This window comes from Emydura macquarii, unplaced genomic scaffold, assembly GCF_026122565.2.
Source record: "Emydura macquarii macquarii isolate MOO-44397 ecotype Brisbane River unplaced genomic scaffold, CSIRO-AGI_Emac_v2 contig_3348, whole genome shotgun sequence".
NCBI classification, from domain to species: Eukaryota; Metazoa; Chordata; order Testudines; family Chelidae; genus Emydura; species Emydura macquarii.
This window is the reverse complement of record NW_027133485.1, coordinates 7,276,791-7,293,563: the sequence shown is the minus strand read 5'-3', so window position 1 is coordinate 7,293,563 and position 16,773 is coordinate 7,276,791. Positions and strand designations below refer to the sequence as shown.

The following is a 16,773-nucleotide window of genomic DNA, read 5'->3' as shown; positions in this document are numbered from 1 at the left end:
AGCTGGGAAGATGGCTGCTGCACTGACTGGGCCAAGGCCCCCCATCCTCACTCAGTCATCACTCAGGCAGAAGGCCCACAGGAACCAACGGGAGTTTGCCTGAGAAGTAACTGAAGGCCAGAGGCTGCCCCCGTTACTCTCACTGCTTGTGACTCCCTGAGAGAGCTAATACCCTGGCTTTCAGGAGGCCTGCTCATGTGAGGAAAGGGGCAGCCAAGCCCTGACACAGTCAGGGTCACTGGGCCTACTGAGCTGAATCACCTGTTGCACCTACAAAGTCAGAAGATGGCGAAACTTAGAGAGTCCCATTTGTCATTGCTATTAAGGTAGTGCCTAAAGATACCGACTGACATCAAAGCCCAATTGCGCTAGGTGCTATAAAACACAGAATGAGAGTCAGTCCCTGCCGCAAAGAGCTTACAATCTAGATAAAAAACAGAGGGGAAAGAGGCACAGACAGATCAATGGCAGAGCTGGGAAAAGAGCCCAGCTTTCCTGATTTCCAGGCCAGTGCCCTACATGCTGTACAATGGTAAGGGGCAACCTCCATTTTACACACTGTTGAAGATTCTGGCTCATGTCATGATCTGTAGCCCCCACTGAACTCAAGGGAGCTGTATGTGCTGACACGAGAGCAGAATTCGGCTGTAAAGGTCTTGTGTTGGATGCCCAAAGTTAGCAGATACCTTTGAAAATCTGGGTGCAAGCCAATACAGACAAGGGCACTAGAGAATTTGGGAAGTGGAGAGAGTTTTAATAAAGCACATTTCAAGTTCCTAAGTGCATCTCAGCTCCATTTCCCAGATTAACGCCTGTCTCCTTCTGCACTCCATGTGCTAACAATCCCATGGGTTTTTCTTTGCTAGGCAGTGCCGCCTGGTGGTATTGACCTGCCATGTTAGGTTGTTTCTTTGTTGTTGTTTAGTTAGTTTTTGGGGGTGAAACCTTGACCTTGCTGAAGTCAAAGGGAGTTTTGCCGCTGACTTCTGTGAGGCCAGGATTTCACCCCGATGTTCTACAGCAACATGGAGGCCAGGAGGTTAAACATCTGCTAACCCTCACTAAAAATTACACTTTTTTTTTATAATGACCTTCTCCCGGGGCTCTCAGGAAGACCTGAGGTGAGATATTTGCCCTAGATGCTGCTTCCCACTCTCATCCCACTGCACAGGGTGGGGCAGAGTCATAAATTGCTACTCGCCTTCCTGTGCAATCCCACTGCTGGAGGGGAATAGGTCTGGAAACTTCCTCTACCTTCACCCTGGTGAGTCACCCTGTTTGGGCACTGTAAGCAGTGGATACTGTCTGAGCTCTGCCATGCGATGGGGATATTAACCTGTTATACCCCTGAACCATGTCAGGTGACTGGGGCCTAGGGATAAAGATAGGGTGACCAGACAGCAAGTGTGAAAAATCAGGACTGGAGGTGGGGGGTAATAGGCACCTATATAAGACAAAGCCCTGAATATCGGGACTGTCTCTATAAAATCGGGACATCTGGTCACTCTAGATAAAGATCACATGGCTACCTCCTCCCTACTGTCCTGGTCACCCCCACAGAGGAGTCCCACAGGCCCAGCACCTGCTCTCCAACAACCTCATTAACAAACACAGTCGATCCCTCGCTCAGAATGGAGCCATCCTATAGAGTTGTTGGTGCCTAGGACTTGAGCATCTCCCAAGGAGTGGGTGGGAATATACCCGAGGTAGAGGGGTGAGGGGATGCCCCTTGGGCAATGACAGGAACAAAACAATCCCTTTCACGGAGGATTCGAGATTGCAACGTTGTGGTTTTGTTCTGAATCAGAATGAAACCCAAAAATGTTGACGTTCGCCAAAGGAAATGGAGTCCCAGCTCCAGGGCCATCTGCATGTGGGTTGCTACAGAGCCTGGAAACTGTGGGGTACCCAGCTCCGTGGTAGGCTGGGGTGCCCAGCAGCATACCAGGAGGGCTACCATGGAGTTGGACATGCCAGCTGGAGGGAAACCTGCCCAAGTTACATTAGCACTCTGCTGGGATCGAACCGTCTCCGCAAAGCATTTAGATTTTGACAAATCTCCAAACTTAAATGAAAAATGTTTCATAAGCATGTTTCCCACCAGCTCTACCTGTGGATGTGCAAAGCACTGAGCTACTGCATCCCCTGCTGTTCTTGTCCTGCTTGCCCCGCCACTCTGCCCCCAGTACCATAGGAATCACCCAACAGGATTAGACTCAAGGTCTTTCTAGTCCAGTGTTCTGTCTCTGACAGTGGCCGGCTCCAAATGCTTCAAAGGAAAGTTAAAGAACTCCACCATAGGCAGATGTGGGGTAATCTGCCCCTCGTTAAATTTTCATTCTAATCCCTAACTGAGATTGCTTCAGATGTAAAGCATGAGGTTTTATCTTCCCTCCAGTACTCTTTTTTGCAGCATTAACAAAGTGCATCCCAATCCTAATTTTAACATCTCCAGCGATTCCTCGCGGCCTTTTCCTGCCTCCCAGACCTGCCAGTGCACAGACACACAGGCTAGGCAATCCATAATGATCTCTTCTGGCCCTAAGCATCTGTGAATACTTCTTGACAGCAAAGGGCTTTTTGGAAGCAGAAGTGTTTGTAAAGCACCATGGAAAGGAAGGGTAGAGCATATCTATCATTGTGCTCCCTTAGCACGTAACCCTCAGAAGGCTGAGAGTCATTTTCTTGCATTTGGGACCTAACATAGCAATCGTTATAAACCATTGTTGATTCTGTTGGGAGCTCTGTGCCCTTACACACAGCGGTCCTACGTTCAAAGTACAGCCCAGCCTTTGGATTGCAGCTGATGTGTGAGGCTGCCTTTATCTCAGGGAGTGGCAGGTGTATACTCCTCTTCTCCTCTGGGTGGCTGACATGCAAAGCTACTTATTACAGGAAACTTTATAATGAAAGTGATCAAAAGAAAAGAGATACATTGAAAGCAGGAAGTCTCAGCTTCAGCATGTCAGCCGGACGAATTGGAGTCCTGGTAACTCTGTATTCCTTACAGCAGATTCTAGGTATGGTATGGAAATATTTGTTGCTGTCTTTCCTCTACACTGTGCTGGGTTTGCTCATGTTAGGAAAGGTATAGTCCAAGCACAGCGTATGCTTTTTGCTTTGTCTTTGTCAAAGCACTCAAAGTCTCTGCGGACAAGGCCTCAGCAGGAATGCTTTACAGCTAAGTGATATGTAAACTCTGGGGTGGATAAATGTCAAATTAAAGGTTTTCCTCTAAGGTATGTCTCATTTGAAATGGGAGGTGCATTTTCTTCTTCACCAAGATGCACCTTCGTTAGCTCTGCTTCAGCTAGTGCCTAAAACTAGCAGCGTGTCTGTAGTGGCACAGGCTTTGTCCTTCCGGCACATGAGCATTTTTTGGTGCTTCTGATTCCAGCCTCAATGAGGTCACAGGCTGCCCAAGTACCCCTGGGGCTAGCCACCGGAATACGTGCTGTAAGGCTTGAGGTTGTTTTCAGCTAACAAGTTGTAGGTCGAAACTCATTTAAATGGCTAACGAGCATACCTGATCCTCAAGGACAATGGCTAGTGTAAGCATCCGATGGCTCAGGAAGCCAGATTAATTCCAATGAGAACAGCACATTTGCTTTTAGCTCAGGAAGCCAGATTAGTGATTCTAATTCCAATAAGAACAGCACATTTGCATTTAGCATTTCGGTCTCATCTGCCACCTATCTGTAAGGATCCCCCCTTCTTCCTCCAGCATCCTTGATGTAAGTAGAGTGATTAAAGTGTCTCTGCATGTATGTAATGACCATTATCACTGTTGCTCTCTGCGGATGGGACAATGTCTGTATTTGTAAGTGAATAGATAAAGAATTTAAAATGTACTATGTAATCGATAAGAAAGCATATATAATTGACCACTGCAACACCATGAAGTTGAAGCTGATTTATCAGACTTCCCGGTATCATGAATAAACCTCTTCAACATAGGCATGCGCACGGGGTGTGCAGGGGCATCATACTAACCCCCTCTATCCGGCCCGCGAACCTTTATTCTGTTTCTTGCGGCGCCATCTCGATCAGCTTAAAGCCGCCACTGAAAGTGTGCAGAGCGCACAGTTTCTTGGCGGATGGAGTCGTGCTGTCTTTCGGCGGACGGGAGCACACTGCGATCTGCCGCCGAAATACCGTCTCACGTCATTTTTCAGCGGAGACTAGGACGCTGAGAGAATTCCGCTGGCGGATAATTCAAATGTTGCCTGCCGGCGGAGTTCAGTTTGACACCCCTGATCAAGATTACCTGAGTGCACACCGTACTCAAAATGTGCACACCCTAACGAAAATTCCCTGGGTGCACACCCTAATTAAATGTGCTGCGCACGCCTATGCTCTTCAGTATTGTCTGTGCTGCCTGATTCTTGGAGAAAGAATCCTCTGTGCTTTACAGTACCCAGGGGGCCAGGCGGGATTGTACTCATCAGTCTGAGCCTTGGCTAGTGCTGCTGCGGCCACACGGCTATTTTTAGGTGCCTGCTCAAGCAGAACCAGTGTAGATACGTTTCCGTGAGCTGGGCATCCCACCACCCGCTCAGATGTGGATGTAGCCTACAAAGCTTCTTGCTGAAGAAGTAGGAAATAGCTAGAAAGTGGTTCTCTCCTGAAAACACCAGGTGCCTGGCGTTAAGCGCTGGCAGGGCCGTAGCCTGCTTCTTCCTAGGAAATCCAGAATTGTTAAAGTGATCTGTGTTTAAAAAAATTGGAGTTGCAGCAATTGTCTGAGGAATTACCGTAGCAATTGAAGGCAGCACCGTAAAACCAGAGGATGTCAACTAAGAACGGATCCAGTCCTGTCCCCAGAACTGGAGCTGAGCCCCCAGCTGATTTCGTGGGTTGAGAAAAGCTTGGGCAGCCTGCAACATCATTTAGGCTGGAATCAGAAGCACCGAGAGGGTTCTTGTGCTTGAAGGACAAAGCCTGAGGGGCAGGAAAATGGGGGAAATCAAATTAAAACATGGTCCAAAAACCACACAGGGCTTTGTGCTGCACTGTGCACGGGGTGAACCACACCCATCGGGAGCGTTGCGGGAAGGCCTCGGAGCAGCAGTAGCCCTCACAGATGTTCCCATGAGCACCCAAACCCTGTCCCAGCCCCAGAATCATAGCTGGGGCATTCAAACAGCTTTTCCTTCCCACCAGGTCACATTTTGCTGCCCTCCCCTCGCAACGTGACGCTGCTGTCGAAGGATTTTGGCGTGGCTTTGACGTGGCTCCCTGGGGAGGGGTCCCCGCCAGATGTGCTGTACTCTGTGAGGTACAAAAGGTAAGTGTCCTGGTAGGGAACGTGACTAAGAGCGCCTGGGACTCGTTCCCCATGGCGCGGGGGACAGGGGAACAGGAGAGCTGTGTGTGGTGGTTCTGTTAGTGGGGTCCGTTTGTAGCTTTTTATACTGGACAGAGCAGGCCCACAAACAAACTGATCAGCCACAGGGATGTCCCTTGTAGGGCACTGATGGGAGCTGGGGTGAAGGCAGCTTCGAGCCCACAATAACCCTTTCGCCTGGTTAAGAGCTCTCCCCAGTGCTGCCCAGTCCAGCAGGGCTGTGTTTGCTGTCTGTGTTAGATCTGTTACGTGGACCCTTTTACTGCACCCCAGGCATCCTGGCCAAAATCCCTTTCCTCTCCTGCCCTTCTGAGCGCCCCCCCTTGGTCCCTGTCTGGCTTCCTGTCTCTTACCACTGCAGTTTCAAGTTCCTTAATCTCAGCCACCGCAGCACCTGCCTTCCTTTCTCTCCCACCCTCTCTCCTTGCTGCTCTCTTCAGCTCACCCCTGCTTCCGGGTTTGCCCCCTCTCCACCTGGTGTCAGTTCCCATGACCCTATTTACCCACTGCTTCGGGGTCTGAGCCGAGTCAGTAGGGGTCTTTCTACTGATGATCTTGTAGCTGGAGATATGGTGTTTAATCAGCATGAAGCTGGTGCAGCAGAGGGGAGAATCAGCCCCCCTGTTCTCATCCACCAAGCACAGTCTCTCTCTTCTTCCTCTTTCTTTAAAACCCACTGCTTCAAGTCTCCCTTTGCTTTGATCCTGCACCAACCTCCTCTCCCCTGGGCTGCCTCTCCTCCTACATGTGTTTGCCTCTGCTTCCTCAGGGCCAGCTTGTGCAGCCCACAGTGGGAGGACCCCAGGAGTAAACCCTGCAGATCCAGGGAAGTCAATGGGAGCGTTTCCACTGGCCTCCACAGGCTTGGGGCAGGCCCAGCGAGCTTCAGCTAAGAGCTTCAAAAGTGATTTGAGGGCCTCAGTGTTAGACACCTTAAAGGGGCCCGATCCTCAGGAAGGGCAGAGGACCCTCCACCTGGAAGTCAGGGCCTTTTAGGCAGCTCAGATTGGGTGCTCAAAAAACCAGAAGTGCCTAAAATTATGAGTAACTTTGGAAAATCTTGACCTTGGGTTGTAAAGCTTTTTAGGGAAGTGATTGGGTCTCATTCCATCTACCTAAGTACTTCTATGGCCCCCATCATTGTAATATCCAAGTGTCTGACCGGGTTTAATGGACTGATCCTCGTGACATCCCTGTGAGGCAGGGCAGTGTCATTATCCCTGTTTTACAGAGGACGAAACTGAGGCACAGAGCCACTAAGGCTGTGTCTACACTTACGGCAGCATGTGGAGTACAGACACTGCACAGCACAGGTGTAAATGGCAGTGCTTAGGTCAGTAGAGTAGAGACACACCAGAACCTTAGGCTGTGTGCCCTACATGGCACTACATGCCCAAGCCATGTCTGCACTGCTATTTTTAGCAGTATAGCGTCCTGCTGTCTCCCCATTGCCGGAGCCTTTCCCTGCCAAAGGGAAAGGCCCTATCAGTGGGGAAAGGCTCTAGCCAGGAGGAGGAGGCAATGGGGAAAGGCTGCAGCAGCTTCCCCATTGCCTCCCCTGTGCCAGTGCCTTTCACTGCCATGTGTAGCTACACACCACAATGTGGACGCAGCCAGCTTTTCACTGTGGTGTGTAGCTACACATACTCTACATCACGCCACCGCCAGTGTCAAGACCTATGTGGAAGTCAAGAAGTTGTTGGCAGAACAGGGGATTTGACCCATGGTGCCTGAGTTCCAGGCTAACACCCAAAGTGCTGGGCCATCCGTCCTTTCATTATTTAGCTGTAAAGCAGAATGTAAATCTTTGGGGCCATTTAAATCATTAGAATTTGGGCAATGTCCCTTTGCCAGGGCCAATCCTTGGGAATAGGCAAATGTGAGGAGAGCTCTGCTGTAAGCCCTCAGCCTCATTTGGTGCTAGTTCTGCAAAATGCCACTAATGCTAGCCAGGAGACGCACTAGCTGTTCAACCCTGTGTTGGTTTTGTTTCTTCTTTCAGCCTGGATCACAAAAAGCAGGGGAAAAAGGTCCGACACTGCAAAAATATTTCCCAAACCACCTGCAATCTGACTTGTGTGGCAGACCCGTACATTAAATACAGCGCCAGTGTTAAAGCCGTGTCAGCAGGGCGCCAGTCCCTATGGGTGGAGTCAGGATTCATGGAATATCATTTTGATGGTACGTTATTGTTAGTCTATGCTACGGCTGAAAGGCCTTTCAAGAGAGAATGTTTGTGTGATGCTCCCACAGCGCTAGGAGAGTTTGAAGTATCCGTCTATTCTCCTTCACGCTTGCAGGATTTCATAAGGTACTAAGATACCATGGTGATGGGCACAGCATAAGACCCGGAATAGAACAGACCTACACTACAGCCGTATGCCCTATACAGAGAGATGAGTCTCACAGCCTCCCATGGCGGAAAGACAGTGCTCAGTGGGGAGTTTCTGATAGGCAGCTCTTTGTCCTTTGTTATCCAACATGTTCACTGTAAGATCGTGGCTGCTGCAGATCAAGTGGCTACCCCTAAGCCAGATGCTTAAAGCACTGACCTTGAACTCTTTGTATCCATCTAAGAAAGAGCCTCAGCTTCGCGAAAACTTAGCGCCTAGGAATGCTTTGTATGTAGCCTATTTTGGTGGCTGGCTTTTGGCTGCACACTGGGATATGTGGGAGTGCTGTTGTAACATCAGGGCATTCAATTACAGTGGCACTGGCTCCCCCAGCACTGGAAGTGAGCATGATAGAAAGTACAATCCACGTGAATGCTACTTTCCCACTGGCATCCTGCGTGGAGAGCACCTTTATCGGTCTGAAGTATGACCTGGACTTGTGGGAAGCCGGAACTGAAGACAAGGTCAGTCAAAGACCAGAGCTTCATTGGATTAGATGTAGATTCATGCTGGAGTTGGATGTAAAGCTTGGATCTTGGTCCAAATGTCTCTAAAGTTCTGGGGAGAGGAGAGAGTTGGATCTGGGTTTTTCAGAACTGGGAATCATGGGACTGGTTGTTTGACCCCCAAATCCATAGCCCCTGCTGCTATGTATCCCACAATGCACAGAGAGGAAAGTCCCAAGATGCAAAGAGTCCTGCGATGAAGGAAAACCCCATGGGGTACTTGCCCAGAATGTTTTCTGGGTCCTCGTCACAAAATCCCAGGCATGAGACACACTGATAGGTCCGACTCAGAGAACAGCTGATGGTATGTACGAAGTCAGAGTGTGCCATCTCACATGCACCAGTTAGTGTGCAAAACACTCAGTGCAAATTAAAGCCCCCCAGGTAGCCAAGGCCTAAAAGACTGCAACAGTCAAATGAGCAATCCCGATGCCAGAGCCGGCATCTGTAGGGTGATACGGGGTTCTCACCTGACTAACCCTGGAGAGGAGAGACCTGTCATGATGGCCCCTCCAGAGTCTGAACAGAGGATCCAGGTCTGAAAAGAGACCCTCCAATTGTCTCCAACCCTCAGCTTTCCTTGTGTCTCAGCAGAAGCGGTACAGTGACAACATGAAGTGGGAAACAGTAACGATCAACACTCTGCCATTAAGTGGCAATTACTGCCTGAATGCCAGGGCTTCCTTCCAAGCGCTCCGACCAAAACACAGCGAGTTCTCCAAGCCGGTGTGCATGCTGTTAAAGCCCAAAGGTGCGGCCCTGCTGGAGGGAACAAGAGATTCTTAAGCACAGTGGAGCAGTGGGAAGCGGCAGGGCTGGGCAGAAATTTTTCCATCCAAACTGGTTTTTGATGGAGCATTGGGGGTTCCATGACAGAGGCTGGGTTTTGCAAAAAGTGTCTCCTTTCTGTGGAAATTTTTGTCAAAAAGCTGAACGCCCGAAAACTGAAAGACTTTGGTCACAAACCAAAATATTTTAGCCAAAATAACTTGGTTTTTCAGCCTGGAATTTTTGATATTTGAATTTCCCCTGAAAATCTAAATTCTAAAATGATTATTTTTTCATTTTCAACAATATTTTCTGTAAATAAATAATTAAGATTTTGTCCAGCTCTAGACAGGACACTGATCTGGATGTGGGCAGACCTGGGTTCTGTTCCTAGTTCTGCTACTGACCTGCTGGCCAAGTCACTTCTCTTGTCTAGGCTGTTGTCAAATGAGGAGAAAGATACTGAAATTTGAGATCAATGGATGAAAAGTCCTCTGTAAGAACCTAGTAGTATTTGTAAAACACATCCACAGAACCAGAACGATTTCTTGGCTTTCTTTCTTGCAGCCATGGACTGGAAGTTCCTAATCACCACTGCAGTCCCATTGCTCGTCCTGCTTTCCCTTTCTGCTACTGTTGCCTCCGTCCTGTATCTGTGTAAACAAGCTGCCAAGAGAGAGAAGAGGCCTCAAGCTTTGGTATGGAAAGACTGAATTATTGGGCCCAATCCTGGAAGCTGCTGTGTCCCTGCAACTGTTCCCAGTTTTCACCACCACTTTGCAGGACTGGGTCCAGGATTGAGATAAGATAACATGCACGTCAGTCAGTGTATTTGTTGTTTGTATAGTGGTAGCGCACGAGGCTCTGATCAGAATTGGGGTCTCCTTGTGCTGGGCACTCTGCACTGGACACCCAGAGGACCAGTTCTACAACTGGTGTAAATCTGAGTAGCTCCACTAAAGTGAATTGGGACTGGGACCCCATTGTGCTTTGATGCTGTACAGTCCCACAATAAGAGCCATTCTTCAGGCCCTCTGGCCCTTCCCACACCCACTAGAGTTCCTTTATAAACTAGCCTTCAAAACAAAAATCCCCTTTAACTTGCAAATCTCATTTCTCTTCCTGCCAGGATTTCTCCCGTTTCAGGACTCCTGGGAAGATCCTGGAGAAGGAGCCCAATGAAAAGGAGTTATTCGAGAAAGACTTCCTCATCTGCACAGGGAAGCCAGCACCAGGAGGGAGAAGAAGCAGTCTTTCAGCAAGGAACAATGTATCCCTAATGTCCTCTCTCCCCTCACTTTCGGAGGAAGAGGAGGACGATGACAGTGGTGGTTTCAGACCCTACACTGAAATGCCTCGGTTCCTGAAGAGATCTCCCAGCTGCCAAGCATCCAGTGGGAATCAAGAAGGGTCCCCTTCAGGCTCTGAACTGTGTGGCTCCCACCTAGAGAGAGGATCTGTGCCTGACCTAGGGGGATTAGGGTTCTCACAGTTTGTTTGGAGAGGGGGGTTGGCCAAGCAGGACACCTCTGGGTTCCAGGGCAGTGAGAAATCCTTTCTTTCCAAGGGCTCCTCCTTGGCTGACTTCTTTCTCACTGAAGCCAGATATCCAGCTACTAGTGCACATGGGCGGCGTGATATGTACATAGACATGTGCCAAAGAGAGACCTTCCTTCAAATATCTGTGTTGACAGAGGCACTGAGTGGGAAGCCTCCCACTGATGAGCAATGCCTGCCTACAAGAGGTCCCCATTTCATCAACCATCAGCAGCATCATTATCCTGAACCAATAGTCTGTGTAGCAACAGAAGTCAGCGAGGACTCTGATGGCTTCCCTTTTGAGGAGCAGCTTGTTTGCTTTCAGACGTTAAAGCTTGCAGATGACGAGGACGTTGCAAGTGACAGCGACAGCCCCACCGTGTGCTCAGAAGAAGATCCATCACCTCAGGGTTCTGTATTAAGTGAGGCTTTTGAAGCTGAGACACAGGGAAAAGGTGGGGGCTGGCAGCAAGAAAGCGATCCAAAGTTTAAATTCCAGGGATGTCAGCACGTGCATTATATGCCAAGGAACTGATGGGGATAGCAGTCGTGTGGCTGACCTGGAAAATGGCCTGGATCTAGGGAACTCCATCCAGGAGGAATACAAGGACGAGTGTTTGTCAGACACCCAAGATTCATGCTGCTTGTGCATTACCACCCATGCAAGATGCTTTCTGCTACTGTTTGTTCTGCCTAGGGCTAGGTCTTCATTCATGGAACGTGGTGGGTTTTTATCACAGGGTATCTAATGCACGTTAGCTATCTCTGGAAAAACACAGTGGAGACGAGGCACTGTAGTTTTATCGTGAGATAAGCAAGGTGAGGTTGACCCCAGGCAGGGGTATGGTGCTAATTTTGCCTAGCTATCTCATGGTAAAAATTACAAGTGCCTTGTCTCCACTTAGAATTTGACAGTGAGATAAGGATCTCGGGTTAGTTACTGCACTGGGAAAAACACACACCTTTATGTCAGTGAAGACAAAGCCAAGGGCTATGTAAAACACCCAGCCAAATGATAGCAGTGTGGCGTGTTCCGACTGTGTGTAGATTTCAATCCAGGACAGCACACACCCTTTTCTCAGCTGTGATTGTGCAGTTGCTTCCCTTGCTGGGTGGAAAAATTAAGGTTGGATATTTTGCCTCCCACATAGACGTTTGGCCATGTCTGCTTTTTATGGGGTCAAAGGAACTTCCCTGTCAGGCTGCAGAGTTCACCCTTTGCATTTGAACAGAGGGAACAAAAATCAAGGCCAACGAAGTGAGATGTTTGTTTTTGTTATTTATTTTTATTTATATAAAAACACACCTGTCGGTGCTGAAATTCAAAGCTGCTGTGTACTGAAGCAATAATGTTTAGGTGTGTGCATGCGTGAATGTGTGTTTGCATTTCCCCAACACAGCACAGGGCCGCTTCTGCTCTGGGTTTGCTGCATCAGTTATGAATGTAAAAAATTACTTGAGCCCCAGCATCTCTTTCATTTCAAATTAAGCATTGATCATACATATCTCCTGCGAGAATGCTATTTGCTGTTGCAGGCTGAAGTTCCTTTGCTGCTTTCCCATCTCTCTGAGTGAAGAGTCAAAGCTCCAGTACCACCCCAAACTACCCAAGAAGGAGTGCTAGACAGAGATGGTAGCTCTGTCCTTCTCTAGGGACTGATGGTGTTTTACTTTACAGTTGCAATGAACTTGTTGTGCAGGTTTTATTCCAGTAAAGAAGATAAAAAGCAAACCTGTTAAAGGAGAGAGAGATACCAGCTGCACATGTAGATGGCAAGCTGCAGTTGATCAGAGCTCTCCATGCTCATGCGGACACACCTTAGTTAGACACTGCTTACACAGGGACAAAAAGGTAGTGGAGCATTAATGTAGGTCTTTAATGTTTGCAGTGGGAATTGGGAGACTGAGCTCAAGCTCTAGAAGCAGGGGGAGGAATCAGGTGATTAAAAATGGCAACAACGCCTTTCACCATGACAGGTCACCATGTTTCAAATCAGATAACAACTAGAGAGGTCAGCAAGCCACAGGGTTCAGAACCAGATCTGGAGTATCGGTTCAGAGCAGTCTCTAGCTGCGACTGAAAGTTGTTACCATCTGACAGTTAGTTGTTCAATGGTCTGTGAGACATGAGTTGATGGTCTCAGTTCAGTTCTTGGTGGACATGTGTCCACATCACAATTGCCTTTGTCCTTCTTTGTGTGGGGGATCGTAGTCCCAGTTACAGAAACAGAGTCACTTCCCTCTGCAGATCTGGGGGAGAACAGAGGCGAATAATTTGCTGCACAAGGCAGGGATCCCATTTCCTTATTTGTGAGGAGTTTGTGGCCTGATTTGCAGAGGTGCTAAGCACCCGCTGCAGGTAGGATGACCAGATGTCCCAGTTTTATAGGGACAGTCCCAATATTCATGGCTTTGTCTTATATAGGCGCCTATTACCACCCATCTCCTGTCCCGATTTTTTCACACGTGCTGTCTGGTCACCCTAGCTGCGAGTGGCGGAGTGGCTGTCCATCTCTGAAAATCAACATGAACATGAAAAAACCCAGGGAAATGGCGACAAAAGTGTCTAACTTGCCACCAGAGGGCAGTAGTTTAGAACAGTTTGGGCTCTGGGGCTGCCACAATGTTAGAGAGGTAATATCTCTTTATTGGATCAACTTCTGTTAGTGAAAGAGACAAACTTTCCAGCCACACACAGCTGGTCTTCAGGCTGTACATACATAGCCAGCCAGCAGTGATACCCTGGCAAGCTTAGCAAAACTTCCAGGATTTGGAATTTAGCTTCCCATCAGATCAGCACCACTGATCTTGCTATCAGTGAATGCAGACAAAGGTACTCCGGCAGACAGCACTATACTAAAGAGGCATGATACTATTGCTTTATTCTGCCTGAAGCAAAGAGACTTACCAAACAAGATTCTTTAGTCAAGCAACAACAAAAATCATCTTCACCTTCTTGTAAATTTCCTCAAGCCTCCTCTTGATTCTGCTTGTCTCCTTAGCGTCCTCCAATAGATAAACTGTATTCAATCAGTCCTGTTTGTTTAGCAATCACTATGTGCCGTGCCATGTGAATTGTGGCCAGCTCAGGAAAAGCTGCTCTGTAGTGATATTTTGCACACATCCGAGCTGTGTAAAAGAACTAGCCTGTGGTTCAACACTAAATTAGGGCTCACAAAGTCTATGTTCAATTCCCTGCTCTACCCCCAGGTTCCTAGGCAAGACTCTTGATTTCTCTGTGCCTCAGTCTCCCATCCTTCAAAGGAGGCTTATAATATGCCCTTGTCTCCCCGGGGTGATACAAGAGTTCATTAATGTGTGTGAGGTGGGAGGGGTGCAGAAAGCAGTGCTGACTTTCCAGAGACATTTGCAGAGAAGAAGTAAAGCAGTGTGAGGAAAAAACATCTAGACAAGGATGAAATTCACGGTCACAGTTTTATATCAGGTGAAACACTCATTGACTTCAAAGGGTAGATTTTATGGTAGTGTTATCATTAATTATCAGTGGTGCTTGCATTGCAGTTGTGGCCTGCCTCAAGGTGCGCTGGCCCTTTAAGAGCAATTCCAAACCCAGCTCTGCACTGATCTTGATTTTTGTTCAGCTGGGAGGTATTCTAAGGCAGGTACATCCCTTAAAGGGCCAGCACACCCTGTGACAGAGCCAGAGGCCCCATTGTGCCAGGCTGTACGAACACATTAAAAGACAATCCCTGCCCCAAGGAGCTTTTATCTTTCAATGGGAGTTTTGGAATCTGGTCCCTACATTGTGCCCTATTTCACAAATCTTAAACAGCACAGAATATACCAGAGCCACACTGGAAATTGATTCCTTCCCTCAGGCATCTACTGGCTGCACACTGGCTAAGATGAACAGCCAGTAACAATCTAGGGGGAAAATTCCCTGCAGAAAGTAGAAAAATAGTTAAGGTAACTATGTCAATAACTTTGGGCTGGGGCCTATGTCTAGTAGTTACAGCAAGAGGCTGGAAGTCAACACTCGTGGATTCTATGCCTGGGTCTGGGAAGGGAATGTGGGCAAGTGGATAGAGCAGGGGCTGGGAGTCGGACTCCTGGGTGTTGTTTGTTCACAAATTATTGGGCCTAGGGCCAGAATCACTGGGTTGAACACTCTGGCCCATGTCATGCAGGAGGTCATGCTAGATGATTCAATCATCCCTGCTTGCCTTAAAATTTGCTAACTGCAAAATCAGATGACTACAAGATTTCTCAACCTTTTCCCCCCATTGTGCAAAGTTCTAAGAAGAATTGCATGTTGAAGCTGTGTTATAAATGACACTCATTCGAGTCCTGCCCCACTGGAGCTCACAGACCCTACAAACTTGGGGAGGTTGGAATTCAAACCCATTTCTGAGCTTTACAGGTTGGTACCCTTCTCTTTGAAAAAGAACAAATTCCAAGAAAAACAAATTCCAACAAATTCCTCTGTGAAGGAAGACAGAAACGAGCAAGGCCTTTGAATAATATTTTCAAAGCACCTTGCATGATGCAATGCTCTTGAGAGCCAAGGGAAGCACCCACAGTACAGTTCTTACATAGGTCATCATGAACTATAGCAAGCAGCTATCAAGATGGGGCTGTAAGTAATACGAGTTCTATGGGAAGAAAAATATGGGGACAGTTTTACAGTCTTCATCCACAGAGCTCCTTAGCTGAGGTTGGTCCTGCTTTGAGCAGGGGGTTGGTCTAGATACCTCCTGAGGTCCCTGCTAACTCCCATCTTCTCTGATTCTATGAACAGTGCTACGTGATTAGCTAATTGATAAGTGGGTTTTGCTTAATTAACTGGTTGGACTTCTGCAGCTTGCCAAAGTGAGGTCAGAGGGATACATACAGAAACTTTTCTGTGAATTTGTGGCGCACTTGGAGCATTCATCAGGACTTATATCCTACTGGGATGAGTACGAGAGAGAAATCTAAGATAGAGAAATAGACAATAATAGAGGATCAAAGCCAGGGACTAGATAGGCAGCCAGTATGGTATTTTTCTAGTATGTGTTTGGCCTTCATGACATCACAGCAAGGTTATGGTGCACATGGCTTTATTACTGTATTTGATGAGTGTTTGTAATTAATTTAAAGAGGTTGCAACTTGAGGCTTGGGCTCATTTGGGATGGTTTGTGCTTAGGAGAAAAGCTTGCCCCTAAACCTAACTCCAATGAAAAATTAAAGGGCAATCCATGGGTTTAGGATTTTTAAATTGGCTTTAAAAAATACAAAAGTCCCACACCAAGAGGATGGACTCCACCTGTTCATAGCACAGTTCTGTTACACGCTCAGGGAATATTTTGAAGTGATCTCGTGGATCAGCCAGTTGCATGAGCCACAGTTATGGTGTTGTTAGCAGCTGGATGTCAAGGAGAGTGGCTGTTTTGCTCTGCGTTGGGTGAAATCCAGATTTAAATAGTAGGCCAGCATAGGCCTATGCAACCCTTGAGCCTTAAGCTTTCACCCCATTGTGAACAGTAAGATACTGGGCAATTGATTGTGTAAATCCCTGAAATATCCCAAGGGAGAATCCATCCTCTGGCTAGGGAGTTACCGTACCTTAGAGTCAAGGAGCAGATAGCTTGCAGGGATGGCGGGCTGTTCCACAGCTACACACACACAGTCGCTGGGCCTGGGAACTCTTCCAAATCAAACGGAGAGTGTGCAGCGGTGCCAACTCTCATGACTTTATCGCAAGTCTTGTGATACTTTGTTCTGAAAGCCCCAGCTCCTGGAGTCACAGGATTAGGTGAGAATCTCAGCCTTTTAAAAAGATGTCTCTATCCCTTCTGACTGCAGAGAAAATTGTGAGATTGTGACCTAAAGAGGCCCTAAAGGCTCCAAGACCAGAAGGCAAAGAAAAAGAGCCCAAACTCATGATTTTTTAAAAAAATGCATGGGGTTGGCCATACTAAACAGGGAGAACGCTATATAGCAAGCCGCCACACCTACAGTAGGATGGTTGTTCACAGACTGTACTAGTCACTTAGAACTTCACAGCTGTAGCAGGGATACAGCTCAGCAACTCCTGTTACAAAAGCCCAGGCCCTACTGCTTGAGCTACAGTAAAATCTCCATAGCTAGCTAATGATATTGTGGCTGTGACACACAACTGATTAGTTCAGATTCCATTACATAGAGGTCAGTGCTGCACATCAACCAGACAATTCTAATGCATATTAAATGCAACTGGCATAGAACTCATTAACCAGT

At 47.7% G+C, this 16,773-nt stretch overlaps 1 protein-coding gene across 1 annotated transcript; it reads left to right on the top strand.

Annotated features, from left to right (window-relative positions):
* The first annotated feature begins 2,935 nt into the window (after nt 1–2,935).
* IFNLR1 (interferon lambda receptor 1) lies at nt 2,936–11,861 on the top strand. Its single transcript, XM_067533816.1, has 7 exons — nt 2,936–3,020; nt 5,164–5,287; nt 7,350–7,528; nt 8,056–8,204; nt 8,838–8,997; nt 9,582–9,712; nt 10,144–11,861. Exons 1-7 carry the CDS (start codon nt 2,963–2,965, stop codon nt 11,086–11,088), a joined length of 1,746 nt encoding a protein of 581 aa, XP_067389917.1. The 5' UTR covers nt 2,936–2,962; the 3' UTR covers nt 11,089–11,861.
* The last annotated feature ends 4,912 nt before the right edge of the window (nt 11,862–16,773 follow it).